The following is a 20528-nucleotide window of genomic DNA, read 5'->3' on the forward strand; positions in this document are numbered from 1 at the left end:
TTTATTGGTCGTCATGAAAAAAACATAAGGGGTAACACTGTCGTTTTTTATTGGTCGTCATGAAAAAAACATAAGGGGTAACACTGTTATTTTTATTGGTCATCATGAAAAAAAACATAAGGGGTAACACTGTCGTTTTTTATTGGTCGTCATGAAAAAAAACATAAGGGGTAACACTGTTGTTTTTTATTGGTCGTCATAAAAAAAACATAAGGGGTAACACTGTCGTTTTTTATTGGTAGTCATGAAAAAAACATAAGGGGTAACACTGTTTTTTTTTATTGGTCGTCATGAAAAAACACATAAGGGGTAACACTTTTGTTTTTTTATTGGTCGTCATGAAAAAAACATAAGGGGGTAACACTGTTGTTTTTTATTGGTCGTCATGAAAAAAAACATAAGGGGTAACACTGTCGTTTTTTATTGGTCGTCATGAAAAAAAACATAAGGGGTAACACTGTTGTTTTTTATTGGTCGTCATGAAAAAAACATAATTGGTCGTCATGAAAAAAAACATAAGGGGTAACACTGTTGTTTTTTATTGGTCGTCATGAAAAAAAACATAAGGGGTAACACTGTCGTTTTTTATTGGTCGTCATGAAAAAAACATAAGGGGTAACACTGTTATTTTTTATTGGTCGTCATGAAAAAAAAACATAAGGGGTAACACTGTCGTTTTTTATTGGTCGTCATGAAAAAAACATAAGGGGGTAACACTGTTGTTTTTTATTGGTCGTCATGAAAAAAAACATAAGGGGTAACACTGTCGTTTTTTATTGGTCGTCATGAAAAAAACATAAGGGGTAACACTGTTATTTTTTATTGGTCATCATGAAAAAAAACATAAGGGGTAACACTGTCATTTTTTATTGGTCGTCATGAAAAAAAACATAAGGGGTAACACTGTTGTTTTTTTATTGGTCGTCATAAAAAAACATAAGGGGTAACACTGTCGTTTTTTATTGGTAGTCATGAAAAAAACATAAGGGGTAACACTGTTTTTTTTTATTGGTCGTCATGAAAAACACATAAGGGGTAACACTTTTGTTTTTTTATTGGTCGTCATGAAAAAAACATAAGGGGGTAACACTGTTGTTTTTTATTGGTCGTCATGAAAAAAAACATAAGGGGTAACACTGTCGTTTTTTATTGGTCGTCATGAAAAAAAACATAAGGGGTAACACTGTTGTTTTTTATTGGTCGTCATGAAAAAAACATAATTGGTCGTCATGAAAAAAAACATAAGGGGTAACACTGTTGTTTTTTTATTGGTCGTCATGAAAAAAAACATGAGGGGTAACACTGTCGTTTTTTATTGGTCGTCATGAAAAAAACATAAGGGGTAACACTGTTATTTTTTATTGGTCGTCATGAAAAAAACATAAGGGGTAACACTGTCGTTTTTTATTGGTCGTCATGAAAAAAAACATAAGGGGTAACACTGTCGTTTTTTATTGGTCGTCATGAAAAAAACATAAGGGGTAACACTGTTATTTTTATTGGTCGTCATGAAAAAAAACATAAGGGGTAACACTGTCGTTTTTTATTGGTCGTCATGAAAAAAAACATAAGGGGTAACACTGTTGTTTTTTTATTGGTCGTCATAAAAAAACATAAGGGGTAACACTGTCGTTTTTTATTGGTCGTCATGAAAAAAAACATAAGGGGTAACACTGTCGTTTTTTATTGGTCGTCATGAAAAAAAACATAAGGGGTAACACTGTTGTTTTTTATTGGTCGTCATGAAAAAAACATAAGGGGTAACACTGTTGTTTTTTTATTGGTTGTCATCGAAAAAAACATAATTGGTCGTCATGAAAAAAACATAAGGGGTAACACTGTTGTTTTTTTATTGGTCGTCATGAAAAAAAACATAAGGGGTAACACTGTCGTTTTTTATTGGTCGTCATGAAAAAAAACATAAGGGTTAGCAATGTTGTTTTTTTATTGGTAGTCATGAAAAAAACATAATTGGTCGTCATGAAAAAAAACATAAGGGGTAACACTGTTGTTTTTTTATTGGTCGTCATGAAAAAAACATAAGGGGGTAACACTGTTGTTTTTTATTGGTCGTCATGAAAAAAACATAAGGGGTAACACTGTCGTTTTTTATTGGTCGTCATGAAAAAAACATAAGGGGTAACACTGTTATTTTTTATTGGTCATCATGAAAAAAAAACATAAGGGGTAACACTGTCGTTTTTTATTGGTCGTCATGAAAAAAAACATAAGGGGTAACACTGTTGTTTTTTTATTGGTCGTCATAAAAAAACATAAGGGGTAACACTGTCGTTTTTTATTGGTAGTCATGAAAAAAACATAAGGGGTAACACTGTTTTTTTTTATTGGTCGTCATGAAAAAACACATAAGGGGTAACACTTTTGTTTTTTTATTGGTCGTCATGAAAAAAACATAAGGGGGTAACACTGTTGTTTTTTATTGGTCGTCATGAAAAAAAACATAAGGGGTAACACTGTCGTTTTTTATTGGTCGTCATGAAAAAAAAACATAAGGGGTAACACTGTTGTTTTTTATTGATCGTCATGAAAAAAACATAATTGGTCGTCATGAAAAAAAACATAAGGGGTAACACTGTTGTTTTTTTATTGGTCGTCATGAAAAAAAACATAAGGGGTAACACTGTCGTTTTTTATTGGTCGTCATGAAAAAACATAAGGGGTAACACTGTTATTTTTTATTGGTCGTCATGAAAAAAAACATAAGGGGTAACACTGTCGTTTTTTTATTGGTCGTCATGAAAAAACATAAGGGGTAACACTGTTATTTTTATTGGTCATCATGAAAAAAAACATAAGGGGTAACACTGTCGTTTTTTATTGGTCGTCATGAAAAAAAACATAAGGGGTAACACTGTTGTTTTTTTATTGGTCGTCATAAAAAAAACAAGGGGTAACACTGTCGTTTTTTATTGGTAGTCATGAAAAAAACATAAGGGGTAACACTGTTTTTTTTATTGGTCGTCATGAAAAAACACATAAGGGGTAACACTTTTGTTTTTTTATTGGTCGTCATGAAAAAAACATAAGGGGGTAACACTGTTGTTTTTTATTGGTCGTCATGAAAAAAAACATAAGGGGTAACACTGTCGTTTTTTATTGGTCGTCATGAAAAAAAACATAAGGGGTAACACTGTTGTTTTTTATTGGTCGTCATGAAAAAAACATAATTGGTCGTCATGAAAAAAAACATAAGGGGTAACACTGTTGTTTTTTATTGGTCGTCATGAAAAAAAACATAAGGGGTAACACTGTCGTTTTTATTGGTCGTCATGAAAAAAACATAAGGGGTAACACTGTTATTTTTTATTGGTCGTCATGAAAAAAAACATAAGGGGTAACACTGTCGTTTTTTATTGGTCGTCATGAAAAAAAACATAAGGGGTAACACTGTCGTTTTTTATTGGTCGTCATGAAAAAACATAAGGGGTAACACTGTTATTTTTTATTGGTCGTCATGAAAAAAAACATAAGGGGTAACACTGTCGTTTTTTATTGGTCGTCATGAAAAAAACATAAGGGGTAACACTGTTATTTTTCATTGGTCGTCATGAAAAAAAACATAAGGGGTAACACTGTCGTTTTTATTGGTCGTCATGAAAAAAAACATAAGAGGTAACACTGTTGTTTTTTTATTGGTCGTCATAAAAAAAACATAAGGGGTAACACTGTCGTTTTTTATTGGTCGTCATGAAAAAAAACATAAGGGGTAACACTGTTATTTTTATTGGTCGTCATGAAAAAAAACATAAGGGGTACACTGTCGTTTTTTATTGGTCGTCATGAAAAAAAACATAAGGGGTAACACTGTTGTTTTTTTATTGGTCGTCATGAAAAAAACATAAGGGGGTAACACTGTTGTTTTTATTGGTCGTCATGAAAAAAAACATAAGGGGTAACACTGTTATTTTTTATTGGTCGTCATGAAAAAAAACATAGGGGGTAACACTGTCGTTTTTTTTTGTCGTCATGAAAAAAAACATAAGGGGGTAACACTGTCGTTTTTTATTGGTCGTCATGAAAAAAAACATAAGGGGTAACACTGTCGTTTTTATTGGTCGTCATGAAAAAAACATAAGGGGAAAAACGACAGTGTCACCCCTCATGTTTCATTTGATAAAAACGACAATGTTGTTACGCCTTATGTTTTTTTTCATGACGACCAATAAAAAACAACAGTGTTACCCCTTATGTTTTTTTTCATGACAACCGATTCATTGTGTGACACGCTTGGCACTGCCAGCAAACATTTATATGCGTCTGAACGTCAATGATTTGGGCTAGGCTAGTTATTGGTCATTTAGACACACAACGTCTAACTGATCACTGTTTTGATTGTTTGATTGTTTTGTCTTGTTTTTGTTTTATTTATTTTTCATTTATTATGTTTATTTATTTATTTTCCACAATTTCTTGTTTTTTAAACGATTTATGAGGACTAAATGCTCTGTAAGGTGACCTTGGGTGTCTTGAAAGGCGCCTCTAAATTAAATGTATTATTATTATTAGAAATAAAGCCCTCCTCCAAGTCAGGAGCGCCGGCCACGTTGAAGTCAATGTAAGCTCACTAACTTTTTGCTGTCTATCAAGCAGAGACAGCTTTTCATTGGCGCACCAGTGTTCGCCCTCGAGTCGCACCAGTCTGCGCCCCAGGCCAATGGTATCGCTTTTCTTTTTTGTTATCACCATATGACTGGACAATTCAGCGAATCGATCAAATAGGCTACCTCCCTCAGCAGCATTCGTGCACCACAACTACATGTAGAGGGGAGATAGATCGCTAACTAGCAGAGAGTTGTAAGCACTTTTCCACCCTTTTCAGTGGAGGAATTGGACTCCCCAAGCAATGTTATACTTAAAAGGAGCAAGTCAATTACATATTAATTTAGTCTTTCGGCCTGTAGCATATAAACAAAATGAAGCAACTGTCCCATATTTCTAACTGCATTTGAAGTAGACATTGAGACTCAAAAAAAATGGACGCTATAGGACAGTGATCATGATTTGTCTCAATATCAGAATAACAATGGGTTAAATAGCAATGGCTAGTGGAATGGCCATGAAGTAGGTCTGTATATGCAGTGTAAGCTTGTCCAGGCCCTGCAAGTCAGGATGTAGGCTATGAATCTGAATGAAAAGTAGGTAAATAGGTAGTGGCCATCCCCAAAATGCACCAGAATACAGGAAATCAAATCTATTAAATTCAAAAAAGATTATTGGGGGGGGACACCTCAGACCCCCCGTCTATTACTTTGCCCCACCAACATGTTTGATCGCCAGCCACCACTGGACTACTTCATTAGATTTATGCTTATGTACCAGCCAGCTGGTTGTATACAGAATAGAATTTGCAGTTCCGACTTGTTTATGTTTACAACTGGATTTAAATATTTGTAGAAGTTGTCAACCATTGTGGTGAGTGGGAGGGGAGCTTTTTAAGCTGCTAAAGTTCACAATTGTTCATTTTAACAGGATGATTCAGTTGGAGCACTTGAATGTTCAATGATTTACTTATTACATAATATTTGAATAGTTTCCCCCTCAGACTGGCTGTCTCAAATCTCTCAGCTAGGTTGGTCAGGGAGTGAAGACGGGAGAGTGACATAAACCTCAATGTATTATTATGGGTTGTCTCACTTGTGTGTTTATTGTATTACCCTCTCAGCTCAGCCAAGGCCTTATTTCCATAACCTTGTGACAAGAAGACGTCAACTAAATAAATATCACCAAAAGTTATTCTAAGCGTTGCAAGAATATGAAGGGGTTGTTCTAACAAGACTTTCAAGCACACTTTATTCGCATTTTTTGACAATTTATAACCCTGATAGAAAAAGATCAAGGCAGCTTACAAAAACAATTATAACAACAAACTTCTTTATATGTATATATAAAAAACCTAAGCAATCATACAACATAAAGGCAACCTTCGAGGTGCATCAGACAGTATTTACAATAAGACCTAGACACTGGGATGTCTCCGGCTCCTCTGTTGATACAACACCTGAGCTCATTCAGTTTTTAACCACAAGTTATGAAATCCATACAGTCTTTTTTTTTTGAGCAGGGAAAACATGTGTCCATTTTGTTTTGGTGCCGAGGATGTCTTGAGCACCGTACTAGCGTGGTCAACACGAGGGGAAGCTCCACAGGGAGACTCCAGAGACACTACTGGGCTATCCTTCTTCTCGTGCTTTGGTCCAGTACTTTGTGATAGTGATCCAGCTTCTCCTGCAGTTTGTTGCACATCTAAAAACAGACGAGAAGGAATCATTAGAGTGGTACGGTGAAGCTGGATCTGACAGAGGATTTGTTATATGTTTGTATTTGTTGTGACATTCAGGTCGTTGAGCAGACGCCTTTATCTAAAGCGACCTACAGAGAAGTACCTTTACATTTGTCAAAAAGAAAGAACAATATATTGCTTTCGGTGCAGTGATTTCAGCCAACATGGTGTACACTGTAATGTTGCAGACATTACAGATATTGAGGGGTTTCGCCGAAACGGCAACATGTTGTGGTCGGTAAAGTGCAAAGAGCAAAGGGTTTGAATAAACTTACGCTGGCGTTGATCTGGCTCTCCCCGAGAGCCTGCAGGAGCTGGTCGATCGCCGTGTAAGGCAGCCACACCAACGGAGCCGTGGCTGATAGAGGCATCTGAACGGAAGAGAAATAAAACATCTAAATGCTTCTTAAGATACATTAAAAGCAAAGCCCTCAGGAACACCTAGTTATGCTCCGAGCTATTCTGCAGAATAAATTAGGATGCCGCTTAAATATGAGGGCCCTAGTTATGCCTGGGGCTCATTTATAGGGTATGGAGGTAAATGAACAGGGGTAGGGTTAGGGTTGCAATGATCCCTCATTAGGGGACGCACTAATCTGTATGAGCTCAGTTAGGGGACGCACTAATCTGTATGGGCTCAGTTAGGGGACCCTCTAATCTGTATGGGCTCAGTTAGGGGAGGTGCTAATCTGTAGGGGCTCAGTTAGGGGAGGTGCTAATCTGTATGGGCTCAGTTAGGGGAGGTGTTAATCTGTAGGGTCTCAGATTAAATTTGATGGCAGGAAATGAGGGCTCTAATCAGCGAGCTTTTCACCTTATTTCACTTCATGTTTGTTTTTTCAAACCATCTGGAAACCAGCTGGAGGCAGTGATCTGTAAAAGCATCTCGCCTAACAGTCCTGGTGGATTACCTCGATGCCAAAGTACTGGTGACCTTTCCCGAGGAGAGCGTCCACGTACTCCAGCACCAGCTCCGCCGCCTCCGCCAGCAGGTCGTACCTCAGGTACAGTCGGAGCAAAGAGGCTGCGTCCACTCCCTGGGAAAACGATACGGACAGTCAAAGTCAAAGTCACTGCATCCAGAACAATCGAAAGTACATTGCTTCTGCCCACCGTCATGCCCACATAAAAAACAACCTCAGTTGAGGGTAGATAATAAACATGCATCTATAAACATGCATCTGCGCCTATAGTTACAGGCACTGATTTAATACATTTACACTATAAGTTAACATTAAACACGGACTTGGAATGAAACAAGCTCGCTCGATTTGTTTTTCTTTACCTTGTAAGCGTTGATCAGCCAATCAGGCAGAGGCAGGCCGTGGACCAGCAGCTTGTTGATGACGTCGCGGTGGTGCTGGGCGCTGGGGGAGGCGTGCCTCTCCAGGTAGGACGCCAGGAGCCGCCAGGCCTCGTCTGTGGCGCTGCGGACCAGAGGGAACGCGGTCAACCCCGGCAGGCGTCATGCACGAGGGCTTTGACTCCGAACTTCGTTATTCGGATATAATTCGAATATCAGAAAATAAATCAAAATTCGAACGAATATTAGGCAGTCCTTAATATTCGAACCTGTTATGGGCAGGCCAAGAGGGAGGGACGTCGGAGAACCCGACGCAGTCTATTCATAATATTGTAACGACCACGGAAGAGGCAGTGAATGAAGTATTGATTAGACAGCGATTTATTAGAAACCTAATAAACCGTTGGAACACGCAAGACCGGTAACCATAGCAACACCGTTAAACAAACCTTGCGAAGCCCAATCCAGGTCTTACTGAAAGCATTTAATGGTCAAAATATTATTGATAAATATTCGAATATATTCGAATATTAATATTAATAAACAAACAAACTTTGAATATGATTTTTGGGCAAAAGTCAAAGCCCTATCATGTACTGCTGCTCGGTAGCAAAGTAATTCTCCACATGGTATATAGAAACCAAACTTTCCGACTTTACTTGGGTAAAAACACTGAGCGATGTCGGCAAAGAAAAAAACAATTATCTCCTCGCAATTTTGTGTTTGAGGAGAGTACTGGTAATCGGTGCCAGTGAGTTTGAGCCGACCCACAGTGAGTCAGCGTGGGTTGGCTGAAGAGAGGAGCATGCCAACCTGGATTCCTTGGTGTTGATGATGGTCGAGAGCTGGTTGGCCGCCAGCCAGCCCCAGGCTTCGTTCTGGCTGTCCTCACCACCGTACTGCAGCTTGATGCATCTGGACAAAAACAAACAAAAACCGCCCGTTAACGGCCTGACGGTGGACCTTTCTGGACCGATGCTGGGAGGCCTAATGAGCCAAAACCACCAATTACAGCCAGACAAACTGCCCCTGACGTCAACGTGTGGTTCCACACGCAGTCCAGCAAACCAGTCCAGCTCTCCCAAGAATTTCCAGTACATTTGTGTAGCTTTTTCATCCCAGTAACGGTCTCTACGGGCTTCATCACAGTGAGTCAAGTTGACAACTTCACACAGGCAAGGAAAAACTTGAACATCCCCCCAAGTAAGAAAGTTGAAGATAGACAGGGTGGCCACATTTCAGAAGTATAGGAGGTCAGCGTTCGCCATTATAACGGTGAGTACAGTACAGAGTACAAGCATCACAGAGGTAGGAGAAGCTTACTTGAAGGCCAAGCCCTCAAAGATGGGTGTGAGGGAGAGCTTGAAGGTCTGGCAGAGCGACAGGGCGGAGTCAAACAGGCCTGCTTGGACCAGCAGAGCCACCATCTCCCCTGCAGACGCGCTTCCTACACCAGACAAGAGACACACGTTAACCCGTGCGTCACGAGCCAGGTTAACCACATTTCAACTGGAAGGAGGGCTGGCCAATTCTGCCTAAAAATAAAATCTCAAGATTTTTTTCTAACCAAAACCGATTATCGATTTTAAAATCGATTATTTTTCTATTCGACAAATATATATTTTTTTTTTTGAAGAATAACAATGAACAACAAAAGCAAAAACAACAAAAGCCACCAAACTGTACACTCTTTTTTCAGCGCATGCTGCAATGATGATATTTAACTTATTTTCTTTCAACAAAAAAATAAAAATATTTTTAAACAATCATCCTAGACCATAAATTGGAATTACGATTAAAACCGTATTCATCGCCCAGCTCAACTGGAAGGCCTGGATCTAGGCCTTAATCCACACACACACACACACACACACACACACACACACACACACACACACACACACACACACACACACACCAACACACACAAACACCACAACACACAACACCACACACACACCACCACACACCACACACACACACACACACACGGTACCTGCGATGCCGGCGGACGTCGGGTGGTGCTTTGCCAGTGTGAGTCGGCTGCGGGCCAGGTTGTACTCCTTCTCCAGGTCCTTCAACTCCAGGATGTCCACCTGTCGCTTCACTGGGGGGGGGGGGGGGGGTGATCCAGTCAGAGAACAACGTCCCATTCCATCGTAACCCTTCTCACATGGAGAACCCCTACAGGCCTACTTCTTATACAGATTCCATCCTCAAGTGCTGCTGAAAGTCGTTTTTCCGGGATTAGAAGAGGAAAGTCATCAATGGATGGACTACGGCAAAGATAAGCACGGAGAGGACCACTCTGAAACATGTGGCATAACGTAACCCCTATACGGTCGGCCACCCTCCCATCGCCCTGCCAGCCAAGGAGAGGAAACCGTCACGGGCTTCAAGAGGCAGAGAGACGCGCTTCAAAACACCACGTCTAGCAGCTGAGTGGGGAAGACGTCGACTAACCTGGCTCCGCGGCAAACTCGCCGTCGTACGTCCTCTTGGGGGAAGCTCCGGGCCGCTCGCACTGCGGGAGCAAAGACAGAGCGCCGCTTACTAAACACACAGACACGGCTCATCTACACACCTGTATGTTTAACAATCCTTCGCCAAACAGCGAAGTGAAGAAGCCATGCTAAGCCAGGCTACTCCCCACCATTCAGGGAGCCTGTGGTGAATAATTGTTTTAGTATATACCACACGTGAACACTCCAAAAATAAACAAGATAAGACTTTATTAGCGTTGTGAGACATTGATATTGGGAGATTGCCCTACCTCTGCCGCGCCGCTGGGCTGGACGATCCAGGCGTACTTGGGCCTGATGAGGCGCAGGCAGTTGAGGGCGGCCAGGTAGCAGTTGACCTGCTTCTGCAGCCCCCGCTGGGTGCGCACCTCCCGACCCAGGCGCATGCCGTACTCGAACATCACCGTCCCCGCTGAGACACACACACACACACACACACACACACCATGATTAGTATGTACTGAGTAAAACGGGGTAGGGATTTGTCCCCCTGGACATCATGTAGGACCCCGGCGTTGACCCAGACTCCGTGAGCGGAGGCTGGCGGACTGAGACGGGGGGGGGGGGGGGAGTACCTTTCCGGTAGTTGTGACGGTGGATGTGGAAGGCGTACAGCAGCTCGTAGTAGTTGTGGGCCAGGAGGTCCACGGCCCGCGCCCGAGACTCGATGATGCTCACCACCTGGGGAACAGGTCCCACAGGTCACGGTATGATACACCACTCGGTGGTACTGTGAGCAACTAGGGATCGACCCGTATGGATCTTTTTAGAGGGCCGATACCGATTTCTTTTCATCAGCCTTAGCCGATGACCGTTGCGCCGATACTGATTTTCTTGAGCCGATATTTGTAGCTGACACTGCTTTTGCTCCCTCAATTTACATCTTAAAAATTACACAATGATGATAGCAAAAGTTACAAGTCTCAATTTAAAAAAGGAAATTTAATTTAACTGTCTGTAAGTCATGCCCAGAAAAAAGATAAAAAATTGATAAAATTCGTCGGGATGCCGATAGACGTAGAAAACGCAAATATCGGCGGGCCGATGTATCGGTCGGTCACTATGAGGAATAGAACATCAGGACATGGTAGCGGCGTTCTGGACTCACTTCATCATGCAGGCCGACGTAGGAGAACTGGACCAGGTCCTGGAGCTGGGAACGCTCACAGAGAACCACCACCAGCTGACGGAGACAGTCCAGCCTCCTGAAGGGACACAACCACAACAGAGGACCGCTTAGTACGCACACACACACACACACACACACACACACACACACTAAGGCTGGGACAATGCGTCGACGTAATCGATGACGTCAACGCATAAATGACGTTGACTCGAAAAATGAGCGTCGATTCGAAAAAACCCAAAACAAAGATGGCGTAGTAGTAGCATCGCGAGTGGCTCCTCAGACTTTCATGAGTGCAAGGCGCCACGCACTCGTTCCTCTAAAGAATGGGAATTCTTTAATGTAAAAGGAAACTATTCCGTGATACGCCGTCTTTGCAAAATGGAGATGGCTTTCCATTCTAGCACCACGGGCAATGCACCAGCACCTGAAGAGGAGCCACCCGGGAGCAGCTGCAGATGACCGAGCACCGTAGAATCCCAAGAATGCATTACTTTGCACTTTTATTTTGGAATTTAAAAGGCAATAAACATGTATTGCAATGTTAAGGAATTCATGTTTTTTTCATTCAGATATGTAAATCAACATGTATTAATTGCTATTAGTCAATTTATGGGGAGATAATCGAATCGAAATCGAATCGGACTGAAAAAATGAATTGTTAGATTAATCAATGCATCGAAAAAATAATCGCTAGATTAATCGTTTAAAAAATAATCGTTTAGCCCAGCCCTAACACACACACACACTCCTGTGTGAGAGTGCGTTTTACCTGCTGGAGTCAGGGTTCTGTGTGAGCGCTTCGTAGGCCTGGCTGTTGTGGCTCAGATCCAGGTGGTGTTTGAAGATGCGTGTCCGCAGTGCCGCCTGCTGGCCACCAGGGGAATAACATCAGTCACAACAACAATGAAGAGGATGACTGCCACTTCCTTATTAAACACAAAAAGGAAACATGAAAACCTGGAGCTCAAGTAGAGGACTGAAAGTGGAATGAAATGCACCCAAATGCCTACCTCACTCCTGACGTCAGTGCCAGCCTCCGTTATGGCCAGGGTGGCCATGTGGATGACTAGCTCTGGAAGGCCAACATCCTCCAACAACCGAAGTACCTGACCGAAGAAAACAAAGAGAGAAACGGTAAAGTGTATCCCCAGGGCCTCTTTTACACATGTCATTGTGAACAGATCAAAGTGTTGTGAATACAGAAATATGATTGGTAACATATCTGACACAATCACGATGAATCATTTTCATATCGAGCTCATGGGCTCAGCCAGCGGCCTAGACCAAGTGTATCTGTGACCTGTGACTGTATGTAAACAGTGACTCAATTTCAAATCCAATCATGCGGCCACATCTCGTTCAAGTCGTAACAGGAGCAGGCCCACATAGTTCCAAAGGCCCTGATGAATCTGATACTGAGTGACGGGGGACGAGGATCGCAATTTCGATTTAAGCTTCAAACGATCACAAAACGAATATAATCGAGTTGAAACATTTTTTTTTTTCATTTAAGGTTTCATAGAAAGTGCAAAACAGTTGGATACATATCTCTATTTTTTTTTAGTTTTGAACATTTTCTATTTCACAATTTTGCGAAATTTCAAAGTTCTCCGTTACAAAGGGTTTCTTGGTAGAGACATGCTGAATAAATACACTATGCTTTCAAACTCAATGATAATTGTTTGAACAATCGTGATTTCAATATGGACCAAAATAGTGGTGCTTATGATTACTTCCCTAATGGAGCAGCCCTACCTTGTTGTAGTACTGTAGTCTGGGGCTGGTGGCGGCCTCTTCCTCGTCGGTGCCCGTCAGTCGCACCAGGAACTCCTCCTTCTCCACCTCACTGGCCGCCTCTTGGAAGCACGCGAGAGCCTGAGGATGGACCGGCAACAAACTGAGTCATCTAATTCAGCTTTTTAATAATAATAATAATACATTTAATTTATAGTGCCCTTTTCATCCAAAGATAGATAGCAACGGGCTACAGGTTAAAAGCAAAAATAAAAAGGGGGTTTATTAACATCTAAGAGTGGGAGCCAAAGGTGCAACCTATTTTTAACTCTTTTTACTTATATACGGCTATTATTAAGCGATTCTATGCCGTGTTCAATCTGCTAAGCGAATTTTACTATTTAAAAAGTTAAAAGTTGAATGCATTATTATTATTGAATCATTATTTTGAATGTATTACTATTAGTGGTGGGCATAGATTATTATTTTTAATCTAGATTAATTTTGGAATTAATCTAGATTAAAATGGCAAACGGCAAAAAATCCTTTATTTTACCTTGACAGCGGTCAACTATATTTGGCAACGGTGAATTATCAAATATAATTCACCGCCGGAAGTTGTGAAGTGCCCATGCAAGTGAACGGAGCATAAACAAAAACAATTGACAGCTGAACGTTGGGAAGGCCCATGCAATTGAATGGAGCAGTCTACAGCATTGAGAAGAGCCGTGTAATAATCCATAATAATGTAAGGTTAAAGTCTATAAGTCTCGCATTAACGCAGCTGTTAATGCAGATAACAGCCCACCACTAATAACTATTATTATTTACAGTGTCGACACCTTTTTCAACACAGCCGAAATGGGCAGCTATCCTATTGGTGTGTGGGTGGTTGTTGCGGTCGTGTTTGCCAACCTTCTGCCCCTCTCCATTGGCCAGGTAACACTGTCCCAGCATGAAGCGACAGGAACCCACATTCGTCTGGCACCATGGTCCAATCAACCTCACGTACTCCTGACGGAGGAAACACCGGAGACGCAGGAGTTAAAAGACCAAGCATGTACACTTTAAGAGCCACTATGCAAATAATGGATTTATAATAAATATTTAATTAAAAATGATTAAAACTGCTAAAAGCCATTTCTTGTCAATACCCTTGTTGAAGGGTAAGTTAGTTAATATAATAGGATGCATGTATCGGGTGTAGAGTGAGTAAGACCCACCTGTAGCTGGGTATACTGGCAGTTAGCCATCAGACATTCTGGGAACAGGAAGCTAGGGTTACTGGGCCAACTGGGAGATTCTTGTTAAGGATTAACCATCAATCAATTACATGTGTGTCCCAATTGCAGGGCTTAAAGCAAAGAGAAATACTGTGCATGAAATTTTAATGTTTTGGGGGCGATGGGTATATTATGGAGAATGCTAGTGGACAGCCTTAATTAATAAATACATGGACTGGATTACAACAGCAACCCAATTCAATCCCTCCAGCATAGAGGAAAAGGACAAAATAGCAGAGAGTTTATGCGTAGCCTAGAATGTATGGTAAACCCTGCAACCTGTCCAATAACACAATCAGGTGCTGCGCTGGCAGCCTGGTGACTGTAAATGAAGGATACAGGAGCTGGGCCAGCAAGTGGACCACGTTGGAGACCATATGGGGCCAGTGAAGCAAGGCAGGGCTGGGGGCGGCGCTCTGTTGCTGGCCGTAGATCTGGGAGATGATGGTCTTCCTGGCCACCGTCTGGTAGAAGAGCCCCACCACCGTCTGGGGACTCATCACTGCACGGAGGGGGAGAGACGGCGGAGGGAAGCCGAAGAGAGGGGTTGTTTTTATACAGAGGGAAAAAAATAACATTCAACACAAAGTGGAAAAAATTAAGACTGGAGACTGGGTACCGGGTACCCCCTCGCCCGTTCTGCCGGCGATTTGAGTTCGCCCTGCAGAAGGGTCTGGAGCAGAGAAATACATTTCTTTCTGCTTCCGATACGCTTTTTCCGGGAGCCAATCACCAAGCTGGCTTTTCCCCCCCCGGCGCGATATTGGCTGCTTTAACACGATGACGACAGGGAAGCGACGGCAAGCAGCCAATTGCGTACAGTCAGTTGAACTAGGCCCTTTGATCACGCCTCTTGTGCTGGAGAGAATGACAGCCGCTTCCCCAGACCAACGTGCAATCTACGACTGAGCTTGGTCTGGCAATAGCCAGGCTAGGAAAACACAGGACTTTCGAGAAACAATGTTCACTGACCTGATCTGTTGCTGCTCAGAGTGGGGGTGTCGGACAGTTCCAGAACAGAGAGATGCTGCAGGTTTGCGTCGCTGGCAGGAAGGACACAGAAGGGCAAAGGTCACACATCCACACCACTGCAACCGATATTGAGCGTGTCAAAACTGGATCTTGAGATCCAGTGAAGAATGCATGCAGCTTTTCATTCTGACCAACCGATTAGTGAAAATAGAGCAGATTCAACTGTACACAACGGGGACGAATTTTGTGTAAATGAAATTTATGAAAATTATTCATAAATATTTGGTTGGCAGTGATCAAGCCAGGGCTTATAGGCATGTCCTTTTAAGTGTTCTTATTGGCTTCAAGACACCTTTCCTCATAGAGTGTACCAGACGAATGAATCGCAGCCAGTTAGTTAGCAACGTTGCTGCATTGTGTGGGGGAACATTTCAGGACTCAAATCACGCTGAACCGTGTGGAGGCCCCGGTGTAGGCGTCTCGATCGAGGACGGGCGTGGACGTCTGTGCACGTGTGGGCGGGGCTGGGTGCGGGTCCTACATGATGTCCAGGGGGACGGAGGAGGCCAGGCTCTGGCTGGTGTGCTTGAGCAGGTGGTAGGAGGACAGCAGGTGGGAGCTGCGGGGGATCAGGTCCTGCTGCAGCTGGAGTAACTGAGACCCGCCCCTCAGGAACACCTGGGACACACACAAAGGAAAATATATATCAGGGGTGTTCAACATTAACCGCCTGAATCTTGACCAATACTGAATGAATGAATGAATATATATTAAAATAAATAATAGGGATGCACCGAAATGAAAATTCTTGGCCGAAACCGAAACCCGAATGTGGCTTTTGCAGTTTTTCATTCATTTTGCTTTAATTTTTCACCATTGCATAAAAACAATTAAATGTCCTTTATAAACTTTTGCTTGCTTTAATATAAAAAAAAAAAATCAATTACAAATTAGATACAAAATATTAATTTAATACTGAACGTTTTCTAACATTCCAGCAGACCTTATATCAAGAATTTAAGAACAATGTACATTTAAGTGAATGATTATTATTATTTTTTTAAATAAAAAATGTTCAGTGTATTATTTTCTGCCTTTTTACTCCTTCGGCCGAAACCGAACATTATGTTTTGGGCCATTTTCGGTGGCCGAATATTCGGTGCATCCCTAATAAATACATCAAATAATTCCTCATTATTTATGTAAAAATGAAGGGCATGCCTCATTCAAATAACCAAGTTAACCATCATAGGTTTTTCTATTCATACATTACATTATTTGTAAACTTCACATTACTCTGCCTACCTTTAACTCAGTGAGGTAATCAGTTACAACGCGTCAGTCAGTGTGTGCATGTGTGTGTATATATATATATTTCAATGTTGGTTAGTTCCCATGACCGCATGCATGTAGAGCTCACGTTGTCGCCCAGGCGCAGGTAGAGCTTCTGCAGGATGAGCAGGTCTCTGCAGAACAGAGCCCTGGTCATGGCCATCTGACACACGGCCTGGCACGCCACCATGACGGCCACGCTGCCGCTGTACAGCTGGGACAGGCCCAGGCGCACCGGGAGACTCTGGCCTGGACACACATTCACAGCCCTCAGACGGCACAGCATAGGTTTCTTTTGTAGAGCAGGAAACGTAGGACTCGAATGCATTCAAATCATTTTCTTTTTTGCATATTATTTGGTTACCATTTTTGCATACCAAATTATCTTCATGTTGATAATGTCCCAGTTATAAACTAGAGCAAGCAAGTGTACGATTCCTTTCTACACACTTTGGTACTACACGCTGTGCCATTTGATTCAGGTAACGATAATATACCAAACTCTTAAGGTTGCAACGATCTTTATACAAAAGCAGCTCTATACAACGGTAAAATGCAGAGAAGTGTTCCACAAAATGGAGCCAAAAATGTATTGCGGTATATGAAGGTATAACAGGCTAGGTGTTGTGTTTGGAGAGGACGAAGGACGTGTCAATAGTTTATGCAATTTTTAGCATTAGAAGCGGGGGAACCAGTACCAGTGTTTCCCCCAGCACTGTATGGTTAAGGCCTGTTGTTAAGGCCGCCTTAACAACAGTAGGGCCCGGCCTTGACTACCAATGTTTTGAAAAGAAATATATATATATAATTTTTTGTGTTTTTTAATATTCTTTAAAATAGTATGTTTTAACAAAGTAAAAAACTCTCGTAGGGGAAAGAAAACGTACTACCATCAGGTACGAAAAAATAAAAGATAAATAATGCATTGGTAATTGTTCACAACAATAGTCGTGCCGTAAAGGTTCTTGGCACGACGATTGGCTCCTGGACCACCTTGACCAAGACATTTCCCGGGGGAAACCCAGAGAACCCTCCCTGCTCGTCACTGTGGAGCCGCATGCGCAGGGCGAGACAGAGACAAGGTTCCCAGTGTCCCCAGTGGCGACCGCCCCTGTGCTCCTACCTGGTGCCAGGGTCGCCTCTGTCCCGAGCTCTGCGTCCGACTCCAGGTCCATCTCTCGGAGGAGGACCATCATGGCCGCCACGGGGTTTCTGACGTCCTGGAGCTTGTCCTGGATGTCCTCGATGACGTTGTCGCTGCGGGGACGAGGGTCAACACAGAACACATCGTTAGCTTTACAATGAAGAACCGAAGCGCCTGAACGTGCTTGCACAGAAATGCTTTCAGGATTTGTTTGTTGTTTTTCACGCAGAGGCAGTCAGTGTAAACGCATTTTAAGTTGAATCGCAATAAGCTGAGGACAGGCATGTCACGTCAACAAGTTGTCCAGGTAATCATAGCAGCCAACAAGAAGTTATGCATGCAGTTATGCATGCAATAGCATTAGGTTTAATCTAGAGACGCTTATCACCTAATGCTAACCAAATTGTGCGACAACCAGAGTGGGGTTGGGTTCTCCATCGAGATCTCATTAAAACATGACTTCTTGAAACATCTTTTCACAGTCAACGTCCAAGAACCACCGCAAACTGTTAGAGGATGAGTCACTACGCACGGACCTCTCATTGGCCGGCCTGCTCTTACAAATCATCTGGATGTCAGTGTCCTGACCAGTGATTGGCCGACATGTTCTTATAGATCATGATGACGTCAGTGTACTGACCTGTCATTGGCCGGCATGTTCTTAATATAGATCGTGATGACGTCAGTGTACTGACCTGTGATTGTCCGACATGTTCTTATAGATCATGATGACGTCAGTGTACTGACCAGTGATTGTCCGGCATGTTCTTATAGATCATGATGACGTCAGTGTACTGACCAGTGATTGGCCGGCATGTTCTTATAGATCGTGATGACGTCAGTGTACTGACCTGTCGTTGGCCAGCATGTTCTCCAGGACGAGCTCCGCCGCCCGCTCTGGTGACTGCAGTTGATCCAGAGCCTTCTCCATCTCGTACGCCATGTCGCCCGACACAGAGTCGCTCACCAGGCGCAGACATTGGACCAGCTGGAGCACGTCCCGCCCCACCTCTGGATCTGGGCGGGGAGCCAGCACCACATACGCATTAAAAGGCATACAACACTTCATTCAACTGCGTGCGTGCGTGCGTGCGTGCGTGCGTCTGTGTGAGATGCCATGCGTTTTATGCATGTCTATGTTAAATCTTTGTGCATGTGTCGCCGATGCTCTCTGTGTGCCCTAACCAAATTCCTCTCGTGAGAGAGACAATTAAATACTAACTTACTCATTCATCATGATTCAGACTCACGGGACTTATTCCAACAACAAAAGTATGACTACAAACATGGTTACCGTCCGTTATGGCCGTCTCCTCTTCCGAGAACACGTACTCGTCACAGCTCAGGTAGAGGTGATCCACGGCAAAACAGGGCAGAAGGTAGGACACGAAACCCTGCAACGCAAGTCAGCGGCACTGTCACACCAAAATTGTACCGCCTACGCAACCCGCGTTCGAAACATTAAGTCATCGTGAGTGAGTGAGTGAGTGAGTGAGTGAGTGAGTGAGTGAGCGGGTGGGTGTACCTTCTTCAGCAGGCAGACCATGGAGGTGTGAGGGCTGACCGTGAGGCCCAGGGGTAGGGCCAGGGCCTCCTGGTACTGGAGGCAGCAGGCGTAAAACTTGGACCAGAACTCCACCTGCAGCTGTCGGTACTCCTCCTGGCAGAACTCAAACTCGGTCACGCTGCTCTGAAGCTGGGAGGGGGGGAAGGGGGGGGGGGGGGGGTGTGAGCTGCGGTTTTCATACCTTCTGCTTTTTCCTAGTTGATCGATTTATATGTGACAGGTACAAGAGTTGTGCACTAAAGTTACCTCATTCTCCACTGCCAGCGTGACCTCCCTCTTCAGTGCTTCCCAGGAGAGGTCCACGCTCCTCTCTGATCCTCTCCTGTAGATCTGAGACACACACACATATAGCCTGAATCAAGAGCAGTAGAGAGAGCGTTCTGGGCAGTTTACGCAGAAATCGATGATATAAACGCAACAAAACATGGATGTAAGTGTGCACTGTTGGATTTTATCAGGAATAGACACGAGACGTGCTCCCTCGCTGTTCCGCAGACTGGATTAGGAAAGGATGTATTCATTAGCTTGCTCCGTTGGTGACATGATGCAAGTGTGAATAGGGAAAGGTTATATCCGTCAAGGACTGGCTTCGAATCAACCTCTTATGACAAAAGACAGGTCTGTCTTAAGACCCAACGGGATACTGGTAGAACCAGGCCAACAGATGAAGCTCACCTGCAGAGCTTTGGTTATGGCTGAGGCTGTGAAGCGTAGAGGAGAGAAGAGGACATCCAGGTAGGTCTCCTGTGGAAAAATAAAATACATAAGTCTGGGAAATCTAAAAAAAAAATATTTTTAGACTATATGAACTGGAATCAAGCATTAAAACAAAATAAAAGTGCTCCCCAACAAAATTATGCATGAATGAATTTTTTTTGGTTAACTTTATTGTAAGTTTTACTTATTTATATAGCAGTCATTTTACCTAATATCAAATAGACGCATTATAACTCAAAACCTTAACATCGGGGCACCCAAGAAATGTCCTGTGTTACATTTGTCTGTCCGACATCATCCGCCTGACATATTGTTTAGTGTTCTTGTCGTCTAGAAGTTATTTTATGCAATCATCGTAAATGCTAAGCTTGGTGGGGAGTGGGGAGGGACCACTGCTGTACCAGTCACCGCCGTCTTACCCGGGGGTCCTGGTCGGCGCCGATCTGGACTTCTTCCTCTGGGGGGGGCTGGACAAAGACCTTGTTCCACTGGCCCGCTGTGTTACTGGCAAGATGGAAGCA

At 42.9% G+C, this 20528-nt stretch overlaps 1 protein-coding gene across 1 annotated transcript in view; it reads right to left on the reverse strand.

Annotated features, from left to right (window-relative positions):
• Nucleotides 1–5636: 5636 nt before the first annotated feature.
• nup160 (nucleoporin 160) overlaps nt 5637–20528 on the reverse strand; it is a 16458-nt gene continuing 1566 nt past the window's right edge. Inside the window, exons 2-28 of the mRNA XM_056598715.1 lie at nt 20427–20511; nt 19966–20034; nt 19537–19620; nt 19249–19419; nt 19018–19117; nt 18575–18740; nt 17703–17836; nt 16668–16828; nt 15789–15925; nt 15248–15318; nt 14615–14777; nt 14216–14285; nt 13908–14006; nt 13014–13133; nt 12269–12364; nt 12028–12122; nt 11235–11331; nt 10702–10807; nt 10378–10538; nt 10068–10128; nt 9601–9711; nt 8928–9051; nt 8418–8519; nt 7587–7728; nt 7213–7338; nt 6577–6672; nt 5637–6264 (exon numbers count right to left, since the gene is read on the reverse strand). Coding sequence (XP_056454690.1) covers nt 6184–6264; nt 6577–6672; nt 7213–7338; nt 7587–7728; nt 8418–8519; nt 8928–9051; nt 9601–9711; nt 10068–10128; nt 10378–10538; nt 10702–10807; nt 11235–11331; nt 12028–12122; nt 12269–12364; nt 13014–13133; nt 13908–14006; nt 14216–14285; nt 14615–14777; nt 15248–15318; nt 15789–15925; nt 16668–16828; nt 17703–17836; nt 18575–18740; nt 19018–19117; nt 19249–19419; nt 19537–19620; nt 19966–20034; nt 20427–20511 — 3028 coding nt within the window. The 3' untranslated portion in view covers nt 5637–6183. The remainder of the gene's footprint in view (nt 6265–6576; nt 6673–7212; nt 7339–7586; nt 7729–8417; nt 8520–8927; nt 9052–9600; nt 9712–10067; nt 10129–10377; nt 10539–10701; nt 10808–11234; nt 11332–12027; nt 12123–12268; nt 12365–13013; nt 13134–13907; nt 14007–14215; nt 14286–14614; nt 14778–15247; nt 15319–15788; nt 15926–16667; nt 16829–17702; nt 17837–18574; nt 18741–19017; nt 19118–19248; nt 19420–19536; nt 19621–19965; nt 20035–20426; nt 20512–20528) is intronic.

This window comes from Gadus chalcogrammus, chromosome 9, assembly GCF_026213295.1.
Source record: "Gadus chalcogrammus isolate NIFS_2021 chromosome 9, NIFS_Gcha_1.0, whole genome shotgun sequence".
NCBI classification, from domain to species: domain Eukaryota; kingdom Metazoa; phylum Chordata; class Actinopteri; order Gadiformes; family Gadidae; genus Gadus; species Gadus chalcogrammus.